The sequence below is a fragment of the Colossoma macropomum genome, unplaced genomic scaffold, assembly GCF_904425465.1.
Source record: "Colossoma macropomum unplaced genomic scaffold, Colossoma_macropomum, whole genome shotgun sequence".
Classification (NCBI taxonomy): Eukaryota; Metazoa; Chordata; class Actinopteri; order Characiformes; family Serrasalmidae; genus Colossoma; species Colossoma macropomum.
In genome coordinates, this window is record NW_023495288.1 from 12711 (window position 1) to 32896 (window position 20186).

A 20186-nucleotide genomic window follows, 5' to 3' on the forward strand; every position below is an offset into this window, starting at 1 on the left:
TGAGATTTGCACACGCTGACCTAAGAATGTACATCCTCCAATAAATTAACCTCTCATGACAATTATTAACATACAAACAGTTGATTTGAAGCAAAATATTATTCTTACTGTTGTACTTATACTCTTAACAAGTTAGCACAGTTTCAGCTCAGTTCAGTCATTCTGTAAACAAACTAAAAGTTTAAGATGCAGATTTAGAACCTGATGGTGCAAAATTTATCAAATGAATTACTTTAAAAAGTAATTGTAAACACTAAACACTAAAGTAATTGTAAACACTACGACATTTTGCATGGCTGCATGACATGACATTTCTTTTATTTGGTCTCCCCTCTATTTATTCTGAGCATAAGGCCATACCTCTTACCACCAGCAGGTGACAGCAACCTGTCATTAAACCAAGACGAACAAAAGCCAGGAGATTTGCCAGCATAACGTAACATGACCAAGGTCATAGGAAGCATGTTTTTTTGATGCATTAATATTTCCTTTTTTTCCCTATAAAACAAAAAGAATTTAATGTACATATTCGATATATATGTATATATATATATATATATATAGTATATATATATATATATATATATCTCCACAGAAAACAGCATCCACATTATCAGCCTTTTTTCTTTACAAAAAGAAGTAAAAAATGTTAATAAATAAATAGAGTTCTTTGTGTATCATATAATGATGTCACTTCAACAGTTACAGTTTCTCATGCCCTCATTAGGTGTGTGAAAGACAAGCAAGGTATTTGAAAATGATCTTTAAAGAGGTAATTAAGTATGTCAGCAATTAGTAAAAGCATTTACACATTTTATCACTCCTAAATCCAGTGTCATTTACAAAGTAATCTCATAATGACATAACAGTCCAGATGTTATAGCTTTGAAAATATTAACTTTGGCAACTTGATCCAATAGTTTAAGATGTAAAGTTCCACACAGGACCAGAACCTTCATGTATCACTGCTTGAACAATGTAGCCACGAAGTTCATGAGCAGTTTTTCTGTCTCAGTAAAGAAGGAGGTTTATTGCCCTGCAGTTGGCCCCTCCCTGCTCTTTAAGCTGTTATTTGAAAGCAGGGAGGAGCTTCACTGGGTATTTTGCTTCATGCACTCGTATGAGGAAGAGTTTTTCACTTCCATCCTCCAGCAACGCCAGTAAAAAATCATATTTGAGGTGAAACCATGCACAGTGAGTACCTTCAATTTTGAAAGCTTATCATTTTTCTAGTGTTATTTGAGAGTGTGCTTCATATATTGTACACGCTGTTTACTTTCACTTTCTATAGCATAGTGCGTCAAAAAGACAAGCACTGCTGAAAGAGCAGACAACTAAACAGAAACACACTGAGTTCTACATAGACGGTCCTGAAATTGTGCATTTAATGCAGTAAGCTTAACTCATATTCAGGAGGAAGAAGCATTGTTACTTTTATGAAATAGTTACTGAAATAGAAAGAAAGTTTCCAAAACATTTAAAAAACAACTTGAGTAGAAGGGCAGAAGTAGCAGGTCTAAAAACTAATTACTGAGTAACTTAATGAACTGCAAGGGAACTTCTCAATACATCCAGCAACTACCAGCATCAAAACTGAAGATTGTTGGGAGTTGTTCTGCTCTTTATGGGGTAATTTTGGTCAGAAGTCAGATGTGTGACCAATTGCAAAGCATTTTAGATGACACAAAAGAGAAATTAAACACAGGAAAAAAATTAAACACAAAAAAGGGAACTCAGATACATATGAAGGACTAAAAAGTAAAATACATTCTTCATAAATATACAGAGTAGAATATATAGAATATATAGAGTAGAAATACAAAGTAGGTCAATGCAGAGCACAGTTTGTTAAGTAATTTAAAAAGTATTTGTTTTTTATGCAAATGAATCTGTGCTACAAAAGAAAATGCCAGCCAAATGTCAGACTTTTTACACACAATCAAAAAACACGACCACATTGTGTTGTTCCTAGACACTCATGAAATTGTATGGTATGTCTGTGCACTCACTGTCCTGCCACATTAAACGATGCTCCTTATTGGTTGCACCTGCTGATCTCCTCACATGCCTGTCACTGCAGCTTGGCCTACTTTCTTTGTAAACTCTAACATATGCATATTGAATAATATTAAACAATGCTGAGTAACACTATAATACAAACATGTGTTTGTATTTTGCATCTGCTAGTATTGTATTATGCCAGTTTCTTCCCTGTCAGTGATGTACCACAATTACATGAGCGCAAATAGGCAGAGGTGGAAAGTAACAAACTATATTTACTCTTGTTACTGTACTTGAGTACTTTATTTCCCTGTAACAGTATATTCTGGAGTAAATTAAATCATAGTACTTTTACTTTTCCTTGAGTTGATTTATAATTAAGTACTTTTACTTTACTACATTTATTTTTAATAATGTTACAGAGTAAAAATAAATTATGAGCATATCAGCTCAGAAACCAATTAGCAGAAAGCCCAGATTCAGATTCAGTTTTGAAAAACAGTCAAAACAGACCAGCTTCCAAGACGTGTTCAGAGAAAATTTAGAGAAGACAGAAAGAGGAGAACGTTAACAGCACACACAAAAAACATACTGTAGTGTCTGGAGCCCCCCTCACAGCCCGAACAAAGTCTCTGGGGCACACATTGCTCATGCTGCGGCCTCTCTGGAGCCAGAGTTGTGGCTTGTCCACCGTCATGGCCAGCACAAGCACCTCAGGGTACCTGCTCCTTGACAGTGGGTATCCCCAGTCCTCTCTCAGGGTCGGGGCCTCCTGGCATGGAGCATGACATGGAAATGGTGGCAGGGCTCCTTGGTCCTCCTTCTGGGCATGCCAGAACTCCTCACAGCTTACAGTGTCAATTCCAACGCTACTGGAGGCAATGACAGCAGCAGCAGCACACTTCTCAGCCACCCTCTGCGTTACCATCATCAACTGCATCTTCGATGCTGACAAGGGTGCTGCTTGTGTACACTGCCCACAGGGATCCACCCACCGGCACTGGCACAGCTTATTCAGCTCCTGTAGGATTGATGGCTTAACCCACAAAAGCCGTGGTGCTCTCAGCCTCACCTGACCTTCACTTGCCCATCTCCAAGCCAAGCATTTCCTTACCGAGGTCGAGCACAGCCCCAGCCACCACAAGGAAGTCCAAGTCAAGTGTGCATACATCCTATATAGGTACGAGGCATGACTCGGGCACTTGGCTTAGGCCCCCACCACACCAGAAGCTGCTCCCTCACCAGCTCCATCTCAAGTCAACCCAGCTGCTGGTGATTGACTTGAGTTGGATGGTTTCCCAGTTAGCAGAAGTGCTGCTCTTGCTGTGATGGAGCAAACTTGGATGTAGCAGCGACACCAAAGAGCCAGTGTCAGTGAAGGCAGTGAGCTGTTTCCAGTCTATGCTGCACTTGACCCTCGGCAGCGGCTACTTGAAGGCTGACGAGTGCGGTGAGTGGCACATGCCATCTCAGCTCCTCTGGCAGCAGCATGTTCCACCTCTCTGGGAGCAGCCGCCTGGCCAACCATGTTGACGGCACCTGCCTGAAGCATTGCTGGAGGGCCATGATTGTCATGTTGTTTTGGTGGCAGATCCACAAGCACACACCCTTGCCTTTGAAGCATGGCATGCGGATGCATGGAACTTTCCTCTTGCTGGGCTCCAGCTGTGCTCGGCTGCCGAGCCTCGCTGTGCTGGTTGGATCTGTCAGGGAGTGGTACCCCCTTGCTTTGGGTTATGTCTACTTTGCTCTCTGCCTTCAACTTCATTGATGTGCTGCTTGATTTCTCCAAATTCAGCAGCCACATTTAACAATTAACAATTAATTCATTAGTTGTAACTACAACAACAACTGCTACAGTCTGATTTTAGCAGTTGTTGTTGTAGCCAGGAATGTGGTGCCTCCTGGAAGCCACTTTGCATGGCTCACCGTAAGCTCCTCATTGAGCACAGAGCCCGTGGTGGACATTACAATACTTTATCCAGACTGTCAGTAAAGAAAACAGCATTATTATCAGCTGCCAAATCTGCCCTTGAACCTGAACGACCTCTTTGCTTTTCACAACTCAGCTTCAGCCTAAGGGTGCAGCCATTAGCTGAGTGGCTAGTTGATCCCAGCTGAACAAGTACTGTGTTTTTTTACTATTTTCTTCGTACTTTGTTGATTTAGAATAAATTGCCAGCTATTTATTACACTTTAAATCTGCTGTGCGTGTTTTATTGCGGGTGTCTGTTAGCTAGCTACTGTAGTAACACAGGTGTCAACCTGTAGCTTACAGTCTGTCCATATAAAATATGGTTTTGTCTCAGTTTTAGAGGAAAACAGCCGTAAAAGTCTGAAACAAATTTTTTTTGTCTTATACAAGTTCCCCATAAACCCATTGCACAGTAATTTTGTCACACTCAGATTTGTTTTTCGCTCTCTTTTTTACAACTTAATGGTCTAAACAGTAATCTGATCCAACTGCAGGTAGTGGGGTGTGAGTTGATTTGTTGTGTGCACTTTTACACCTGAATATACTACCACAGCTTACTTGTGCAAGACTCTATGGTGCACAAACCTTAAGTGAACACGTAGCATTTGTAGTTAGCACTTGCGGTATACTCCTTGAAATATGATATTGTAGCATCCTATTTTGGCTTGTTTGGCCATGGACATGGACATGTGGGTGGTGTGGCCATACGGAGTGACGAGCGTGGAGCACCACGGGCAGCGTTGCGGCAGCGGTAAGAAACTTAAACTTCTAAATAGTTGTCACTGCATTGACAGCTGCACTCTTAGTTCTTGAAAATAATTCTCAAACATCAGGAAAGGCAGAAAAAGGACATTTAAAGATTCAGGCTTCATAGCAAACAAGCATTAATCTGAGTTGGCCCAGGCAGCAACTGACCAACCCACAAAAATCCATTCCTTTTATACCTTTTCATTCCAAGATATAACATAGTTTTAAAAATAATCACATTCCCAAGCCACAAGTAGACCCAGGCCTTCACGCTGTTTTATTACTCGTATTACATTGTTTTTTTCTAAAGAAAACTTGTGGGTTATACTTGCGTTTCTGTGTGTGCTTTTCCAGGCCAAGACCCTCACATAATGTCCAAGTGTCCCTAGTTTAGACCTGGTTAGAGCACGATGCAATTTGTAACAATCTCAGAGTTACATGGGCCAAACAGAGAGAACTGCTCACACAGAGAGAGTCATACAGCATCGTATGATTAATTAACTTATCCTTCCATTATTTTAGGAAAGTTGATAAAATCTTTTCAAATTATCTAAGAAAATCTCTCATACTGCGCCGGACTGTGTGGGGCTTGGGGTGGTTTGTGTGGGAGCCAGTATTTACAGTCACTGTGGGACGTGTGCTGCTGTGGTTCAGTAAAAGAGCTCTCATATGATGTGCTATGTTTCCTGCATCTTCTTCTTCTATGCTGATGCCTGTAGAGGCAAACCTGCTCAGCTAACCTCCCTTCAAATCCATGACACTGTGCAGGGCTAACACATGTGTTCAGAACATTTTCCCCCTCAATCTCATGACTCTACATTGTCATAGACTTTTGTCAGCTCATCACAGAATGCAGCTAGACTCTGCTTTCTCTCTCTCTCAACCCCCATTTCTCCCATACTCTTTCATCTCTCTGTCTCTCTATGCTTTTATGTTTCTGTGTATTTAACTGTGAGAGGCTGTTTAACTGTCAAATAAAGTCAAAATAATTTTCTGATTGTAATTCTTATGATTACCAGAGTACCAAAACTGGATGAAGTGTTGTTGCTAATGGTTTAAATGGTAGAAATATACTATACAGATAACAGTGAATTTATACAGTTTGGCCATGAATGTTTTTTTTACTGTCTGTAGAGGCTGACATCCATTAATGTAAGCTAACATTGAAGAGCTGATTGACAGTAGGGCTGTCACTAAAATCACACTGTGTAATGTACCTTTTATTTTGACTCTTGTTTTAAAGGCAGAACCAAAAAATAGACTTAAATATGTTAAATAGTAATGAACTATGCACAGTTGTCAGGAATTTTAAACTACTTTGCTTTACACATAAACTATGAAGCCTTACACCGATCAGGCGTAACATTATGACCACCTCCTTGTTTCTATGCTCATTTTCCATTTTATCAGCTCCACTTACTATATAGGTGCACTTCGTAGTTCTACTATTACAGACTGTGGTCCATCTGTTTCTCTGCATACTTTGTTAGCCCTCTTTTACCCCATTCTTCAGTGGTCAGGACCCCCATGGACCCTCATAGAGCAGGTACTATTTGGGCGGTGGATCATTCTCAGCACTGCAGTAACACTGTCGTGGTGGTAGGGTGTTAGTGTGTGTTGCGCTGGTCTGAGTGGATCAGACACAGCAGCGCTACTGGAGGATTTAAACACCTCAGTGTCACTGCTGGACTGAGAATCGTCCACCAACCAAAAATATCCAGCCAACAGCTCCTGTGGGCAGCGTCCTGTGACCACTGATGAAGGATTAGAGGATGACCAACACAACCTGTACAGCAGCAGATGAGCTAACGTCTCTGACTTTACATCTACAAGGTGGACTGACAAGGTAGGAGTGTCTAGAGTGGACAGTGAGTGGACACAGTGTTTAAAAAAAGTGGAGCTGATAAAATGGACAATGAGCATAGAAGCAAGGAGGTGGCCATAACGTTATGCCTGATCAGTGTATATAATCATCTACCCATGAAATGCGTGTAGTTTAATGTAAACCTTGTTCCTTACACAGCTCAATTGTAATTGTAATTGTAATTATAGAACTACAAAAGTGCACCTATATGTTAAGTGAAGTTGATAAAATAGATACAAGGAGGTGAATTTAATGAAGTTGCCGATCGATGTATATTCATATTGTGCTTTAATATTCAAAAGTTTGTTGCAGTACTAAAATGTGCTTGCAAGTAGTTTTTCATTATCATTTTTAAATACATACATGTCAATAATGGACATATACATAAAATACAATGTTTTACTATGTAAAAACTGATGAAGACTTATTTATTCATATATATATATATATATATATGTATATATATATATATATATATATATATGTATATATATATATATATATATATATATGTATATATATATATATATATATTATATATATATATATATATACATATATTTTTTTTTTTTATGTAATAAATACGTGAATTCTCTGCTTTTTAAGGCCCAAATGTATTAAACATTGTACTGCTGGGAAGAAGTGGTGATGGCAAGAGCAGTGCTAAAAACACCATCCTAGTGGAGAAATCAGCCCAAGTGTGGTCATCTGCAACTTCTTTAGTGAACCAGTACCAAGCTAAAACTGGGAACTTACAGGAGAAAACACTAAGAATTGTTGAAACGCCTGGACTGTTTGACATCAGCATAACTAAAGAAGAGTTTCAGCAGGAGGTAGAGAAGTGCATCGCACACTGTGCCCCAGGACTCCACGCCTTCATCATTATTCTCAAAGTTGGCAGATACACCAAACAAGAAGCAAGAATTCTGGAAGAGATTGAAGAACTGTTTGGGGATGAAGTCCTGAAATATGCTTTAGTTCTTTTTACAAACGGAGATCAACTTGACAATGGACAGACCATTGAAGAGTTTGTACAGCAGGGTGTGGCACTGCAGGATCTGGTAAATAAGTGTGGAGGTCGAGTTCATGTCATTGACAATAAATACTGGAAGCAGGAGCAGGATGGATACAGGAGCAACAGAGTTCAGGTAGAGAAGCTACTGAAGACCCTGGAGGAGATGGTGAAGGAGAATGGAGGACAGTACTACAGTATTAAGATGCTGCAGGCTGTGAAGAAAAATAAGAGATCTGGAAGACTGATTAGATTATTTGAAAATGTCACACAAGCGGTGAAGAAATATACTCAAGGAAAAGGTTGGGCAGCTGTAGTGTTGGCCTCTGTGTTGTTAGTGGGTGTTTATTTTCGTCACAGTTGGTACAGGTTATTTTATTCGTAGGGTGTTTGAAATGATAAGCATACTTGGGGATGAAACTATGTACAATTTGTGCCATATTAAAAGACAGGTTAAATTGATCTTGGGACACATTTTAATAATAACAATTGTTTGATAATCAATGCAAGGCAATCAATAGTGACCTGAACAAAGTCGATTAGAACATTGACACAAATGTGGGCTCCTGTGTGTAAATAAAAACAGAATTAGTGTTGTAAATGTGTTAGATGTGTTCTTTTCACTGTAAACCGGAGTAAAATTACAGTAATCTACTGGTAGAAATTTCGCCAGCAATTAACTAGTTTATTTCTAGTTTAATTTAGTTATTTCTAGAGTAATGTACACCCCTTTTTTCAAGTTCATGAGGGATTTGAGAAATTTAAAAATGTGAAAGGCAAAAAACTGACATTTACACTACAAAAATATGAATAACTATTCTCTGATACAATCCCAAAGTTTTAGCACCATTTTAAATAGACAGCTCAACCAATATTCAACACACTGGCTAAAACACCTAAAAATTAAAGTTACATTTTAGTGGCATATCGACATCACATTCTCCACCAGAATCTCAAGTAATTTTAAAATATTTTGTGTTTAGGTCATTTGACATCACAACCAGAATCCACAAGAAAAAAGATGTCACATCAAAATTGTGTTCCTGCTGGGTAGTAATACCCCTTTGGCAGATATGACAGATTGCAAACACTTTTGTGTGGTCAGCTAAGAGTCTTTCTGTTCTTGTTTGAGGGATTTTTACCTACTCATCATTGCAGAATGCTCTTAGTTTTGGGCTGTTGTGCATGCTTGCATGGACAGTATGTTCTAATTTTTAAAATGTTCAATGATATTCAAGTCAGGGAAATGTGGGGGCCATTCCTCATGACAATTTTAATGAGCAATGTAATGACTAAATTAGGTTGTAGACTTTTTTACGTCTGGAAGGGTGTCCATTTTTTCCTATTTTTTTAATTCATTACATACAAAGCAACTGTGTATTGTCATTTGCAGAAAATGTCTACATACACTAAGTCAAAAAGCATTAACCACACAGCTTGACTACTTGCACTAACTCTGTAAATCACGTGACTATAGCACACCAAAATGCTTGTTTTTGCTGCCACTAACATAACACAAGTCAACACTGGGAGAAGTTGTGTTCATGGGAAGAGTAGATATGCAGTTGATATTTTACAGAAGGTATATGCAGAAGCCCAGTATCTGCAGATCTAAGATCATGTGCTGGAACATAAACAGAAAGACATTCTGTGATGTAACGGTGCTTTAAGGTCATTTAGAACCTTAAAAACTAGTAGCAGAACTTTAAAATCCTGAAAAATACCGGTAGCCAGTGCAGTTCTTTCAAAATGGGAGTGATTTGAGCTCTCTTGTTTTTGTTAAGATACATGCCTTTTGATTTTGCATGAGTTGTAGACATTGTAACAAATGCATTAACAAGTTTCTCTGCATTGCTAGATAGAAAAGGCTAAACTTAGCAATATTTCTAAAATAATAAAACACTACTTTAGTGACTGCGTTTACATGCGGGTTAAACCAAAGCTTTGAATCTTTAATTGCACCCAGGTCTCGTACATCAGGTTTGATATAGAAAGCTAAAGAATGTCTGAGTTTCTCTAAATTTTAGTACCAGGTATCAGTATTTCAGTTTTCCCATTATGAAGTTGTAAGAAATTTTGTAACATCCACTGAGAAATATTTGACACACAACTGGTCAGTCTGTCTACAGTCTTGATCATCACAAGGAATCAAAATGTATAACTGTGTGTCATCAGCATAGCTATGAAAATTGCTGTTATGTTTCCTAACGACATCACCTAGCGGTAACATGTACAAAGAGAAAAGCAAAGGCACTAAAACTGAACCTTGTGGTACTCCACAAGAAACATTAAATCTTTTTGATGAATGTTTTACTGGTGAAACCAAGAATTATCAATGCATTAAATATGATTTAAACCATCCTACAACTGTATGTATGAGGCCTACACTGTATTCAAGGCAGTGTATTAAAATCTTGTGATGAATGGTATCTTGTGATGAATGGCAGCACTAAGATACAATAGGACCAAAACAGAAGGATTTTGTGCATCAGCACTGAGCCTGAGGTCATTCACAAGACAACTCAGTGCTGTCTCAGTACTATGGTTAGAACATAAACCTGACTGAAACCTCTCATATAACTTGTTTGATATTATACACGCACCTAATTGTTTAAAAACAACATTTTCTAAGACTTTACTTAAAAAAGACAGGTTTGAAATTGGTCTAAAATGAGTTTGTATGGAAGGATCTATGCTGATCTTTTTTAGTCAGGGCTTCACCACAGCAGTTTTAAAAACATCTGGAGAACAATTTACAATAGTTAAAACATCACTTTGAACATAATCAAAAACCCTATTAAGGAGATAAGTAGGAACAGAGTCAAGATCACATGTAGACAAACTTAATTTGTTTATGACATATGCTCAGTAAGCTCCTGATAGTTGATAACAGAGAAAGATTATTCTTGTCATTCAAGTCACATCGGATGAGGGCGGCTTATCAGGAAAGTTATAGGAGCTTGTTTCAGTTATCTGAATTGTATCAGGTCTATTTTATTTTGAAAAAGAATTGAAAACTCTTTGCAGATTTTAGAAGATAAAGCACCATCCACCACACTAGCAGATACATTAGGGTTAATTAGTCGGTCTATGGTGACTTTAGTATTATCTTTATGTCTATTAATTATGGTTACTTTGGTATTATCTTTGTGTCTATTAATTACATTAGAGAAGTATGGCTGGATATTTTCATTGCATTATTATAGATGGTCATCTGCTTTTTGAGAATATAATGTACCTCCAGTTTACATTCATCCACAAATTTTTATGAGTATGCTTGTTTTTCTTCCATGTGACTCGAGCGAGAGTGTCAGGCCTTTCCATTAATCTAGCATTTAGATCAGATCATTACAAGAGGGATTTACACTGATCAGGCATAACATTATGCCCTTGTTTTCTACACTCATTGTCCATTTTATCAGCTCCACTTACTATATAGGTGCACTTTGTAGTTCTACAATTACAGACTGTAGTCCATCTGTTTCTCTGCATACTTTGTTAGCCCCCTTTTACCCTGTTCTTCAGTGGTCAGGACCCCCCATGGACCCTCACAGAGCAGGTACTATTTGGGTGGTGGATCATTCTCAGCACTGCAGTAACACTAACGTGGTGGTGGTTTGTTAGTGTGTGTTGTGCTGGTCTGAGTAGATCGGACACAACAGTGCTGCTGGAGTTTTTAAACACCTCAGTGTCACTGCTGGACTGAGAATAGTCCACCAACCAAAAATATCCAGCCAACAGCGTCCTGTAGGCAGCATCCTGTGACCACTGATGAAGGACTAGAGGATGACCAACACAAACTGTGCAGCAGCAGATGAGCTAACTTCTCTGACTTTACATCTACAAGGTGGACTGACAAGGTAGGAGTGTCTAACAGAGTGGACAGTGAGTGGACACAGTGTTGAAAAACTCCAGCAGCGCTGCTGTGTCTGATCCACTTGTACCAGCACAACACACACTAACACACCACCACCATGTCAGTGTTACTGCAGTGCTGAGAATGATCCACCCCCCAAATATTACTTGCTCTATGAGGGTCCATGGGGGTCCTGACCACTGAAGAACATGGTAAAAAGGGGGCTAACAAAGTATGCAGAGAAACAGATGGACTACAGTCTGTAACTGTAGAACTACAAAGTGCACCTATATAGTAAGTGGAGCTGATAAAATGCACAATGAGCGTAGAAACAAGGAGGTGGTCATAATGTTATGCCTGTATAGCTGTATTGGATGCACTACTATAAAAACTTCTCAGTGGTTTCTGAGTCAGTGTAACACATTTTCTGACACTTTCTTCCTTACTTCTACACTGACTTGAGTGAAAAAAACAAAAATGATCTGATATGTAAACATCAGAGATATTGGACATTCCATATGAGTTGAACATTGATAGAGACCGTTAAAAGCTTTATTAACACCCTAACTATTGATAGTGAAAAGAAAAAATGAATTAAAAACAAATTATGTTAGACTGACAACCTTCTCAAGTAATCACCATGTGCTCAAGAATGTACAAACATATACAAGCTATTAAAAAAACACAATCAATCCAAATAGGGCTTGCACAGAGACTTGCCCAATTTTCATGAAATCATGAGTTTGAATACCGACCTTGGTACAGAGTCCATGAGAGCATAATTGGCCCTGTTCTCCTGGAGGGGATGATATCTTTGTTTGTTGTGAAAGTCTCTGCTGAATTACTTGTTATTGTTTTCACATACTCACATTTGTGCATGACAGATGGATGAAATGATCTTCCTGGAGCTAACTAACATGCACATGTAATCTTTCACTTAATTATCTCTGCAGAGTATCTGGCTTTTCAGGTAACTGTTCACAGATAGTTCACAGATGAGTATTTTTTCTGTGTGGACATTTGTAAAATACACAATATATGCACACGTATAGCCATCTCACAACAACCGAACTCTGTATAACTGCACCAAGGCACGAAAAATCCTTGTGCTGTTAATGGTATAATATTTGACTGTAATGCTGCTCTAATGGACCACCGAGTGTACTGATCAAGTAAGAACCTGTTTTTTGTTTTAACTGAGGGGCTGGCAACTTATGTTCTTTACTAGAACTGGGCTGTGAGCTAGCTAACAGGCTAAAATATAGCAAAAATGCTAAACAACTCCATCATTAATATCACAGGCTTGAATTAAAATACTTACGGTATGATTCACTGTAAAACATCAGTATAACAGTCTAAAAATGTAACTTGAATGTCTTACACGCTTCAAATGTTTGTGCTTCAGTCAGAAGTAGCCTCAAACCCAGGCTGAATCCCAAACTGCTCTGTATTCTCTAAATAGTGTGCTATGTAAGTTTTTGAAATTCTAGCCTCTACAGCCAAGTAGTGAACTGTTTGTCGAATATAGATGTGGCTGAATCCCAAATGACTATTTATCACACTGTTGGGTGCAGGAGTCAGTATTTAAATTCTTGCATAATGCACTATGTCGGGATCAGGGAGCCATTTAAGATTTAGCCTTAATGTGAGAAGAAGTTTCTGTATTTACTAATGAGCCACAAAAAAATTAAACACAGTTTCAGTAGCAGTTGAATCAGAAGGAGTGATGTGTAAAGTTGGGAAATGAAATTAATACATTTAAAAAGGCTAACAATAAAGAACAATCTTCCATTTATAAGTACAGGATCCATATTCCATTCTATGTACCTACATAGGATAAAACCTATAACCCTCCAGTTGCAGTTCAGTAGCCCCAGTCACTGAGCTACCGACCGCACCCACCTGGATTACACTCTCTGAAGAGTCTGAACTGGAGCCCCAGACTTTTACATGCTCGGCCAACACCCCTGGTAAAGAATAGCTTTATTACCCTCTGCTCTTTATCCCAGGGTGGCAGTTACCTGGCCAACAACCAGAAGACAAAGCTGGTACTGTCAGAGTGTGTAAGCCAAGGTTACAACACACATGTTAAATGAACCATTTTTGCCTGTAGGGAGGGACAGGTCCCAGCATTATTTAGGTGTGGTTCCACGAAAGTGAAAGAAAGAGTCAACCGCAGTGGCTTCAACAAAACCTTGTTATTTTTTATGTTACATTAACAGAACCTACAGGATTTTAAATATTGTCTATTGTAATAATTGCCAACAGTAAAGGTCTTTTGCTTTTTTAGAGTTAAAATACACTTTGTACACTTTGTGTCTAATCTATCTGTCATGCACATTATGGTTATGCTGCTAACCTTATTTTTTATCTGTAGAGAAAAGACTTATGGGCTTGTGTAAATTCCTATATCAATGGTGGAAAAAGTACATAAATCCTGTGATACTTTTGGTAAAAGGCTTCAGCTTGAAAATATAGTAGGTTTGTCAAATGTTTAAAACAGATTTATTTTGTCTTCAATCAAGTAACAAGGCATGCGAGAGGGTGTATAAATGAAATCAAAAGTGAAGTAGTGAACTGTAGTGGAGTGACAATAAAAACTCTTTATGACAATGAAAATTGATATAGAGAGACATGAAACAGGCACTTAAGTACAGCTTTGGATTACATACATTTCATTTCCCACTGTATTCTGATTGGTAAAATGTGAATTATTTATCTTTTGTAATTTTAATGTAGAAAACCATTTGATAGAGAAAAAAAAGATATGTCATCTGACCTTATCATAACCTCTGCTGGGCACTGAAAATAAAAGTAAGATTATTTTTGTTTCCATGTTTGTGGAGACTCTTTAACCCTTAGAACTCCATGGTAATTTGGGGTAATTGCTCAGTATTTGAGTCAATTACAATTACAATTACAATTATAAAGTATTTACATGAGCCAGTCACTCCTGCCATATGTTGTTATTTTCAGGAGACCCTGGGTGACTCAGATGCCATTGTATTACCTAGCATCTGCAAAATTTGAAAGACAGAGCTAAATATCATTCATTTTATAAAAAAAAAAAAAATATGAGATTTACTGTTATTTATCTGTTAAAATGTGTTTTAGGGCCTGATTTTGTGATTTTGAGGGAAAGATTGTAGTCCATTCACTGTAGCAGTTTGAAACTTTACCCTTTGTCATGTTTTTCCTCCCATCCCCCAACTTGCTCAGCCCTGAAACAGGTATGGAGCACATGGCTTGTGTATAGTCTTATTTCTATGTTATATTCAGGTTTCTGTCATTATCACGTGTATTTAGCAGTAAATTTCTGATTACCAGCACTAAACTCAGAGTCTGATTCAAAAAGAGGACTGTTTGAGAAATTCCAGGCCATACATGCACAGTCAGGCAATTAAATGGGTCATTTAAATGGATGTAAATGCAGGATCTGAACGGTGGTTTTCTGAATTGGATTACTGACTGAGTCATTGCTGAACCTCCATAAAGTCACCCTAGACACACAGGGTAAGTCCTGCTGAGCTGTGATGTGTGAATTGCGTTAGTGTTTTAACCCTTTTGTTGCCAAATGAAGGCTAAAGCAGAGAGCTAACAGCAGGTTTTCAGTGGTCTGGCTGTGTTTTGAGCCGAATTTCTGGGTTGTGAGATGTTAGAGCTGGTATCTCTCACTCTGGCTAATCAGGGCAGGTTCTGCTGAGTGTTCTGATGAATGAATCGTGTTGCTATTTTTAACCATTTTTTTAATATGAAGGCTAAAACAGCAAGTGGTTTTTGGGTGATTTTGGAGCTAGATCTCTGTGCTGATGGATGGTCACAGGTGACAGATGGTCACTATCTGATCTGAGGGAGGCCAACCAAGCTGGTACACAGTCATGCACTTAATTTAGACTCAAAGTACAATAACTCATTTGTGAATTCCATTTCCAAGATAAATTTCTGATGTGATATAATTTCATCTCTTTCTAGGAGCTATGGATAAACTGAGGATTGTGCTTCTTGGAAAAACAGGTGATGGAAAAAGCAGCTGTGGAAATACAATACTTGGTGAAACATTATTCCGTGCTGAAAATTCACCTAACCCAGTAACTCAGGAATCAGAATTCAACACAAAGCTCATAAACAACAGGGAAATAATGGTGGTTGACACACCTGGATTTTTTGGTAGTAATATTACTCAGGAGAAATTAAATTCTGAAATATTACGGTGTATTATCCAGTGTGCACCAGGACCACATGCCTTTATGATTGTGCTCAAAGTTGGAAGGTACACAGAGCATGAGCAGGCCACTGTGAAACAAATCACAGCTTCATTTGAAAAGGAAGTTCTAAAATATGCAGTGGTCTTGTTCACCCATGGTGATGAACTCTCTGAAGACCAGATGATTGAAGACTTTGTAAAGCAGAATGAAGAGCTACAGGATCTTGTAGAGAAGTGTGGAGGTCGAGTTCATGTCATTGATAATAAATACTGGAAGCAGGAACAGGAAGGATACAGGAGCAACAGAGTTCAGGTAGAGAAGCTACTGAACACCATAGAGGAGATGGTGAAGGAGAATGGAGGACAGTACTACAGTAATGAGATGCTGAGGAAGATTAACAGACAAATAGAGGCGGAGCAAGAGATTATTAGAAGTGAGTTAAATGGAGAGTTGGAAGACATGAAAATGAGAGAAATAGCAATGAATAGAGTGCACAAAAAAATGTTAGCAAAATTCAAAGGGTCAACAACAGAGGTGTTACTCGGTGCCTTGTTTGGTGTTGGAGCTTTACTTGTCGTTGTGCTAGCTAGGCTCATTTAGGCCTTAACATTATTTACATAGAAAAGACAGAAAATAGTACACAGAGCAGTGTGTTACTTTGTGTTTTCCAAAGGAAAGGATAAAACTGATCTGTATGTTGTATAGTGTAAACTTTAATAAGAGTTATGTACTTTGAAAATTAGTATGTGGAATGATGCATGTATTTAAAATATTTAATGTAAAGATTAATCTGAGGACCGTTTGTACACAGCTTGTGTTTCTTTGCGTATTTAGTAATTTCTCTCAGTGAGTTCAAGCTTTTGTGTAGTCTAAACAAAATTAAAATTCTAATATATATCAGATTTACTGCATAAACATACAAACATAGATGCCACATTTGGTTCAGCCAGGCATATCAATACCTCTGCCAGACTGCATTCAGTACAGCGACAGTGTGGAAGTTTAAGACAAGCACCATCCAAAATTATACTATATAAAGGACATGGCACTCAGGAGGCTGAGCAGGACTATATACCATGGATAACATGGCAATTGATATTGAGGTTTGTGTGATGTTTATGTATAGATAAGGCCATGTTGTTAGTGTAGCACAGATCATCCATTGGAGTTTTTGTATCAAGCTTATATCATTTTATACAGTAAATCTTCACCTGATGTGAACTATTATTCTACTTTTGATATTGTTATTATTAAGCAAATGTGCATTGTAAGTCCACCCATACCTTAATCAATTGTATAATACTTATATTAGATTAACATATCCTTTCTGCTTTTGTATGATATGTATTTTCTGGCATGAAGCTTAAGATTCACACATTGCTGGGTTTGCTAATGTCTGACACCATTGTGTTTGTACTATAGCATACACTAAAATCATGGTGTCAGTCTTAATGTCATATTGCCAGTTGCAGACTGTTGACATTTGAAGAAGTTATTGAGAATAAACTACACAGTCGTGCACTTTTAAAGAGAATTTATTTCAAGACGTCTTCATAGAGAGATGTTCACAGATCACCGGTTCATTTCGTTCTCCCACAGGGAGCGGGAGAAAACAACAACTGGCACAAACAGTCTTCTTGCTCAAAGTCTCAAGGTTATAGGAAAAATACAGAACATTCTAAGATGACCTGACAGAATGATTATTCTGATAAACAGAACCAGACAGAATAAGCATATAGGAGTTATACAATTAACCACAATCCAACAAGACTGACCAAATTTCTGCTACTGGACAGCTAGTTGCCCGCACATTCTCAATAATGAGATAAAAATAAAAATAAATCAAGAGAATGATAGCAATCCATGCAACATAGCTGCCCAGGTATTGTATCAATTTATTTTAAGCTTTTCATATGTACACATGTGAAAGCAAACCGTAAAAATAAAGAAATCTGCATGGCACTTTGTGACCATTCCTTACAGAACACTCAAATGGAGCTCTTCCTTTGGACTATTACACTTGTATTTACATCTGGTGTCTTTGCATTAATGTCTTTGCATTAATAATAAATTATTAAAATGATCATATATAATTATTTTTAAAATCTTTATCATAAGCATATTGATTGTGTGTTTTTGATCTTTGTTTTTTTGCTAAAGAGGGATAATGTAACTATCTTTAGTATCAGAGAAATCCATTAGAAATTCATTGTAAATCTAAGTGTTACTTCACTCTGTCACTTGTTGTGGCTTAAGTTTATCAGCTTTCTTTGTTTCAATCAACATTTCATGAATAGCCAGCTGTTAATAAGCCATAGTGGTATGAAAATTAAACATAAAAATAATCAGCAGCATGCAGAAATGTCTGATTGTAACAATACAAGAAAACTTGTTGAGAATAACAGACAACATGCCATCTATATATGTATATCTATCTTGTACTGCATATAAACTGGAATATTCCTTTTAAGGGTTACACATTCAATTGATTTTGATTAATCTTTGTGTAAACATCTCTGTCAGTGAATAAAAATGTCCACATTCACTTTTGGTGTTCTATTTTTTATTTTTTTATTTTTTTATAGATATGCTTTACTAAAAAAGAAACATTTTAACATTATTTAATGCTATTGTAGTGTGGGAGGTACACAGAAGAAGTGAAGACAACCCGAAGTTTGTGCCCATAATGCAGCTTTATTTTGACTCAGCAGCCGGAGTACAAGAGAGGAAAATCACTCTTATTTCCAAGAGGGAGATATGATCTTTTAAACATCTTGCACAACATGTCCTGCTACAGAATCCCACCTGGGTTTATTAAACAGAACACAAACCCAGGAGATGGTAACTCACACCCCTAAAACAAAGTTGCTAACCAACCAGCTAAAACGTTCACATAACCTGTACACATTAAAGTGTGTAATTAAATATACTTTTATGACGGTTTAATTAAATACAGACAGGCTAAACATACACAAAGCATCATGTATCCAAAGCTTGCTGTGACACCACCCTATAAAAAAAAACAAAACCTTTCTTAGCGTCATACCACTGGACAAGACAGACATTATTACACTTGGATGTCATGTATGATAACTAAATGATTCTCACAAGACTAGAACAGGAAGCTACATTCAGAAGCGAAAGCAAAGACAATTTCATGAGCTCAAGCATTGCTGTGAGATATGTGAGAATTTTAAACTCAAGGAATTGTTCAGAAGATAAAAACTGAAAAGGTGAAAATTAAACTGTTTTTCTTCTAGTTATTGATTTTGCAGTGGACAATGAAACCCAACACTAGTGAGTCATACTATTGAGTAGGAATTTTTTGTTTACTTTTTAAGATTAACAGACTAATAGATGCAGAGCTTAAGAAAAATGTTAGAAAAATTAAAGGTGTCAGCAACAGAGGTGTCACAAGGTGCTGTGTTAGGTGTTGGAGATTTACTTGCTGTTGTGATAGCTATCATTAAGCCTTAACATTAATTACATAAAAAGATGGAAAATGATACACAGAGCAGTGATGCAGTTTGTATTTTCAAAAGGAAAGAAATAAAAGTGATCTGTATATTTATATAGCTTGAACTGTTATTTGATTTATGTACTATTTATGTACGGTTTGAGAATCTATTTAAACAATTTTAGCAATGTAATTGTTAATCTGAAGAATGCTTGTACAGTGCTTTCTCTCAACATGTTCAAGCTTTTATGACATCTACACAAAATTAAAATTCTTATGTGTGATCTTTTATGCACAGATATACAAATATAGATGCTACATTTGGTTCAGCCAGGCATGTCAACACTGCCACCATTTCGGAGTGGTCAATACCACCGTCAGACTGCATTCAGTACAGTTACAGTGTAAAGCACCAAAATTATACTGTTTAAAGAGCTCAGCACTCAAGAGGCTGGGTAAGATTATAGTAGGATCATGGATAACATGGCAATTGAAAATGATGGTTGTGCATTGCTTATGTTTAGATTTGACCTTGTGTCCATTGGTTTGACAGGTTTTGTGTTAAACTGTCATTTTATACAGTGTATCTTAACCTGATGTGAAGTTATTTTTATTGACTTTGATTGTTAGTATTAAGCAAATGTTATCTCCAGCCATACCTTAAACAACATTTTATATATATTATATAGCACCATATTTTTACAACCATGAGGTGCTTGGGAACCAATCACATACCAATTTAAAAGAGGGGGTCATAGAGTTTCTGACTGTCACCGGAAGATAGATGGCTCCCTTCAGTCTGTGAGGAGATGGAGACCCCTGAGCAGAAAACTTTATGCTCACTTAAACCATTACCAGTCTAAAAAAATCAAGTGGAATCAATCATTTTGAAATCAGATGAATCATTTTGAATCACCCTCTCTCTCTCTCTCTCTCTCTCTCTCTCTCTCTCTCTATATATATATATATATATATATATATATACACACACACACACACACACAACCTGGCTCACAATCTCTGTCCTACTTCATCCAAAGGTGTTCAATGGGGTTGAGGACAGAACTTT

The 20186-nt window shown here is 37.5% G+C and overlaps 1 protein-coding gene across 2 annotated transcripts; it reads left to right on the forward strand.

Annotated features, from left to right (window-relative positions):
- Positions 1-1084: 1084 nt before the first annotated feature.
- Positions 1085-18194, forward strand: LOC118801609 (GTPase IMAP family member 9-like). Of its 2 annotated transcripts, none has more exons than XM_036561969.1 (2): positions 1085-1194; positions 7194-8517. In XM_036561969.1, the coding sequence occupies exons 1-2, from the start codon at positions 1188-1190 to the stop codon at positions 7982-7984; spliced, it is 798 nt and encodes a 265-aa protein (XP_036417862.1). In that variant the 5' UTR covers positions 1085-1187; the 3' UTR covers positions 7985-8517. The 2 variants fall into 2 exon arrangements, with proteins under 2 accessions (XP_036417862.1, XP_036417860.1); XM_036561967.1 differs by lacking the exon at positions 7194-8517 and adding an exon at positions 15428-18194 and having other exon boundaries at positions 1090-1194.
- The last annotated feature ends 1992 nt before the right edge of the window (positions 18195-20186 follow it).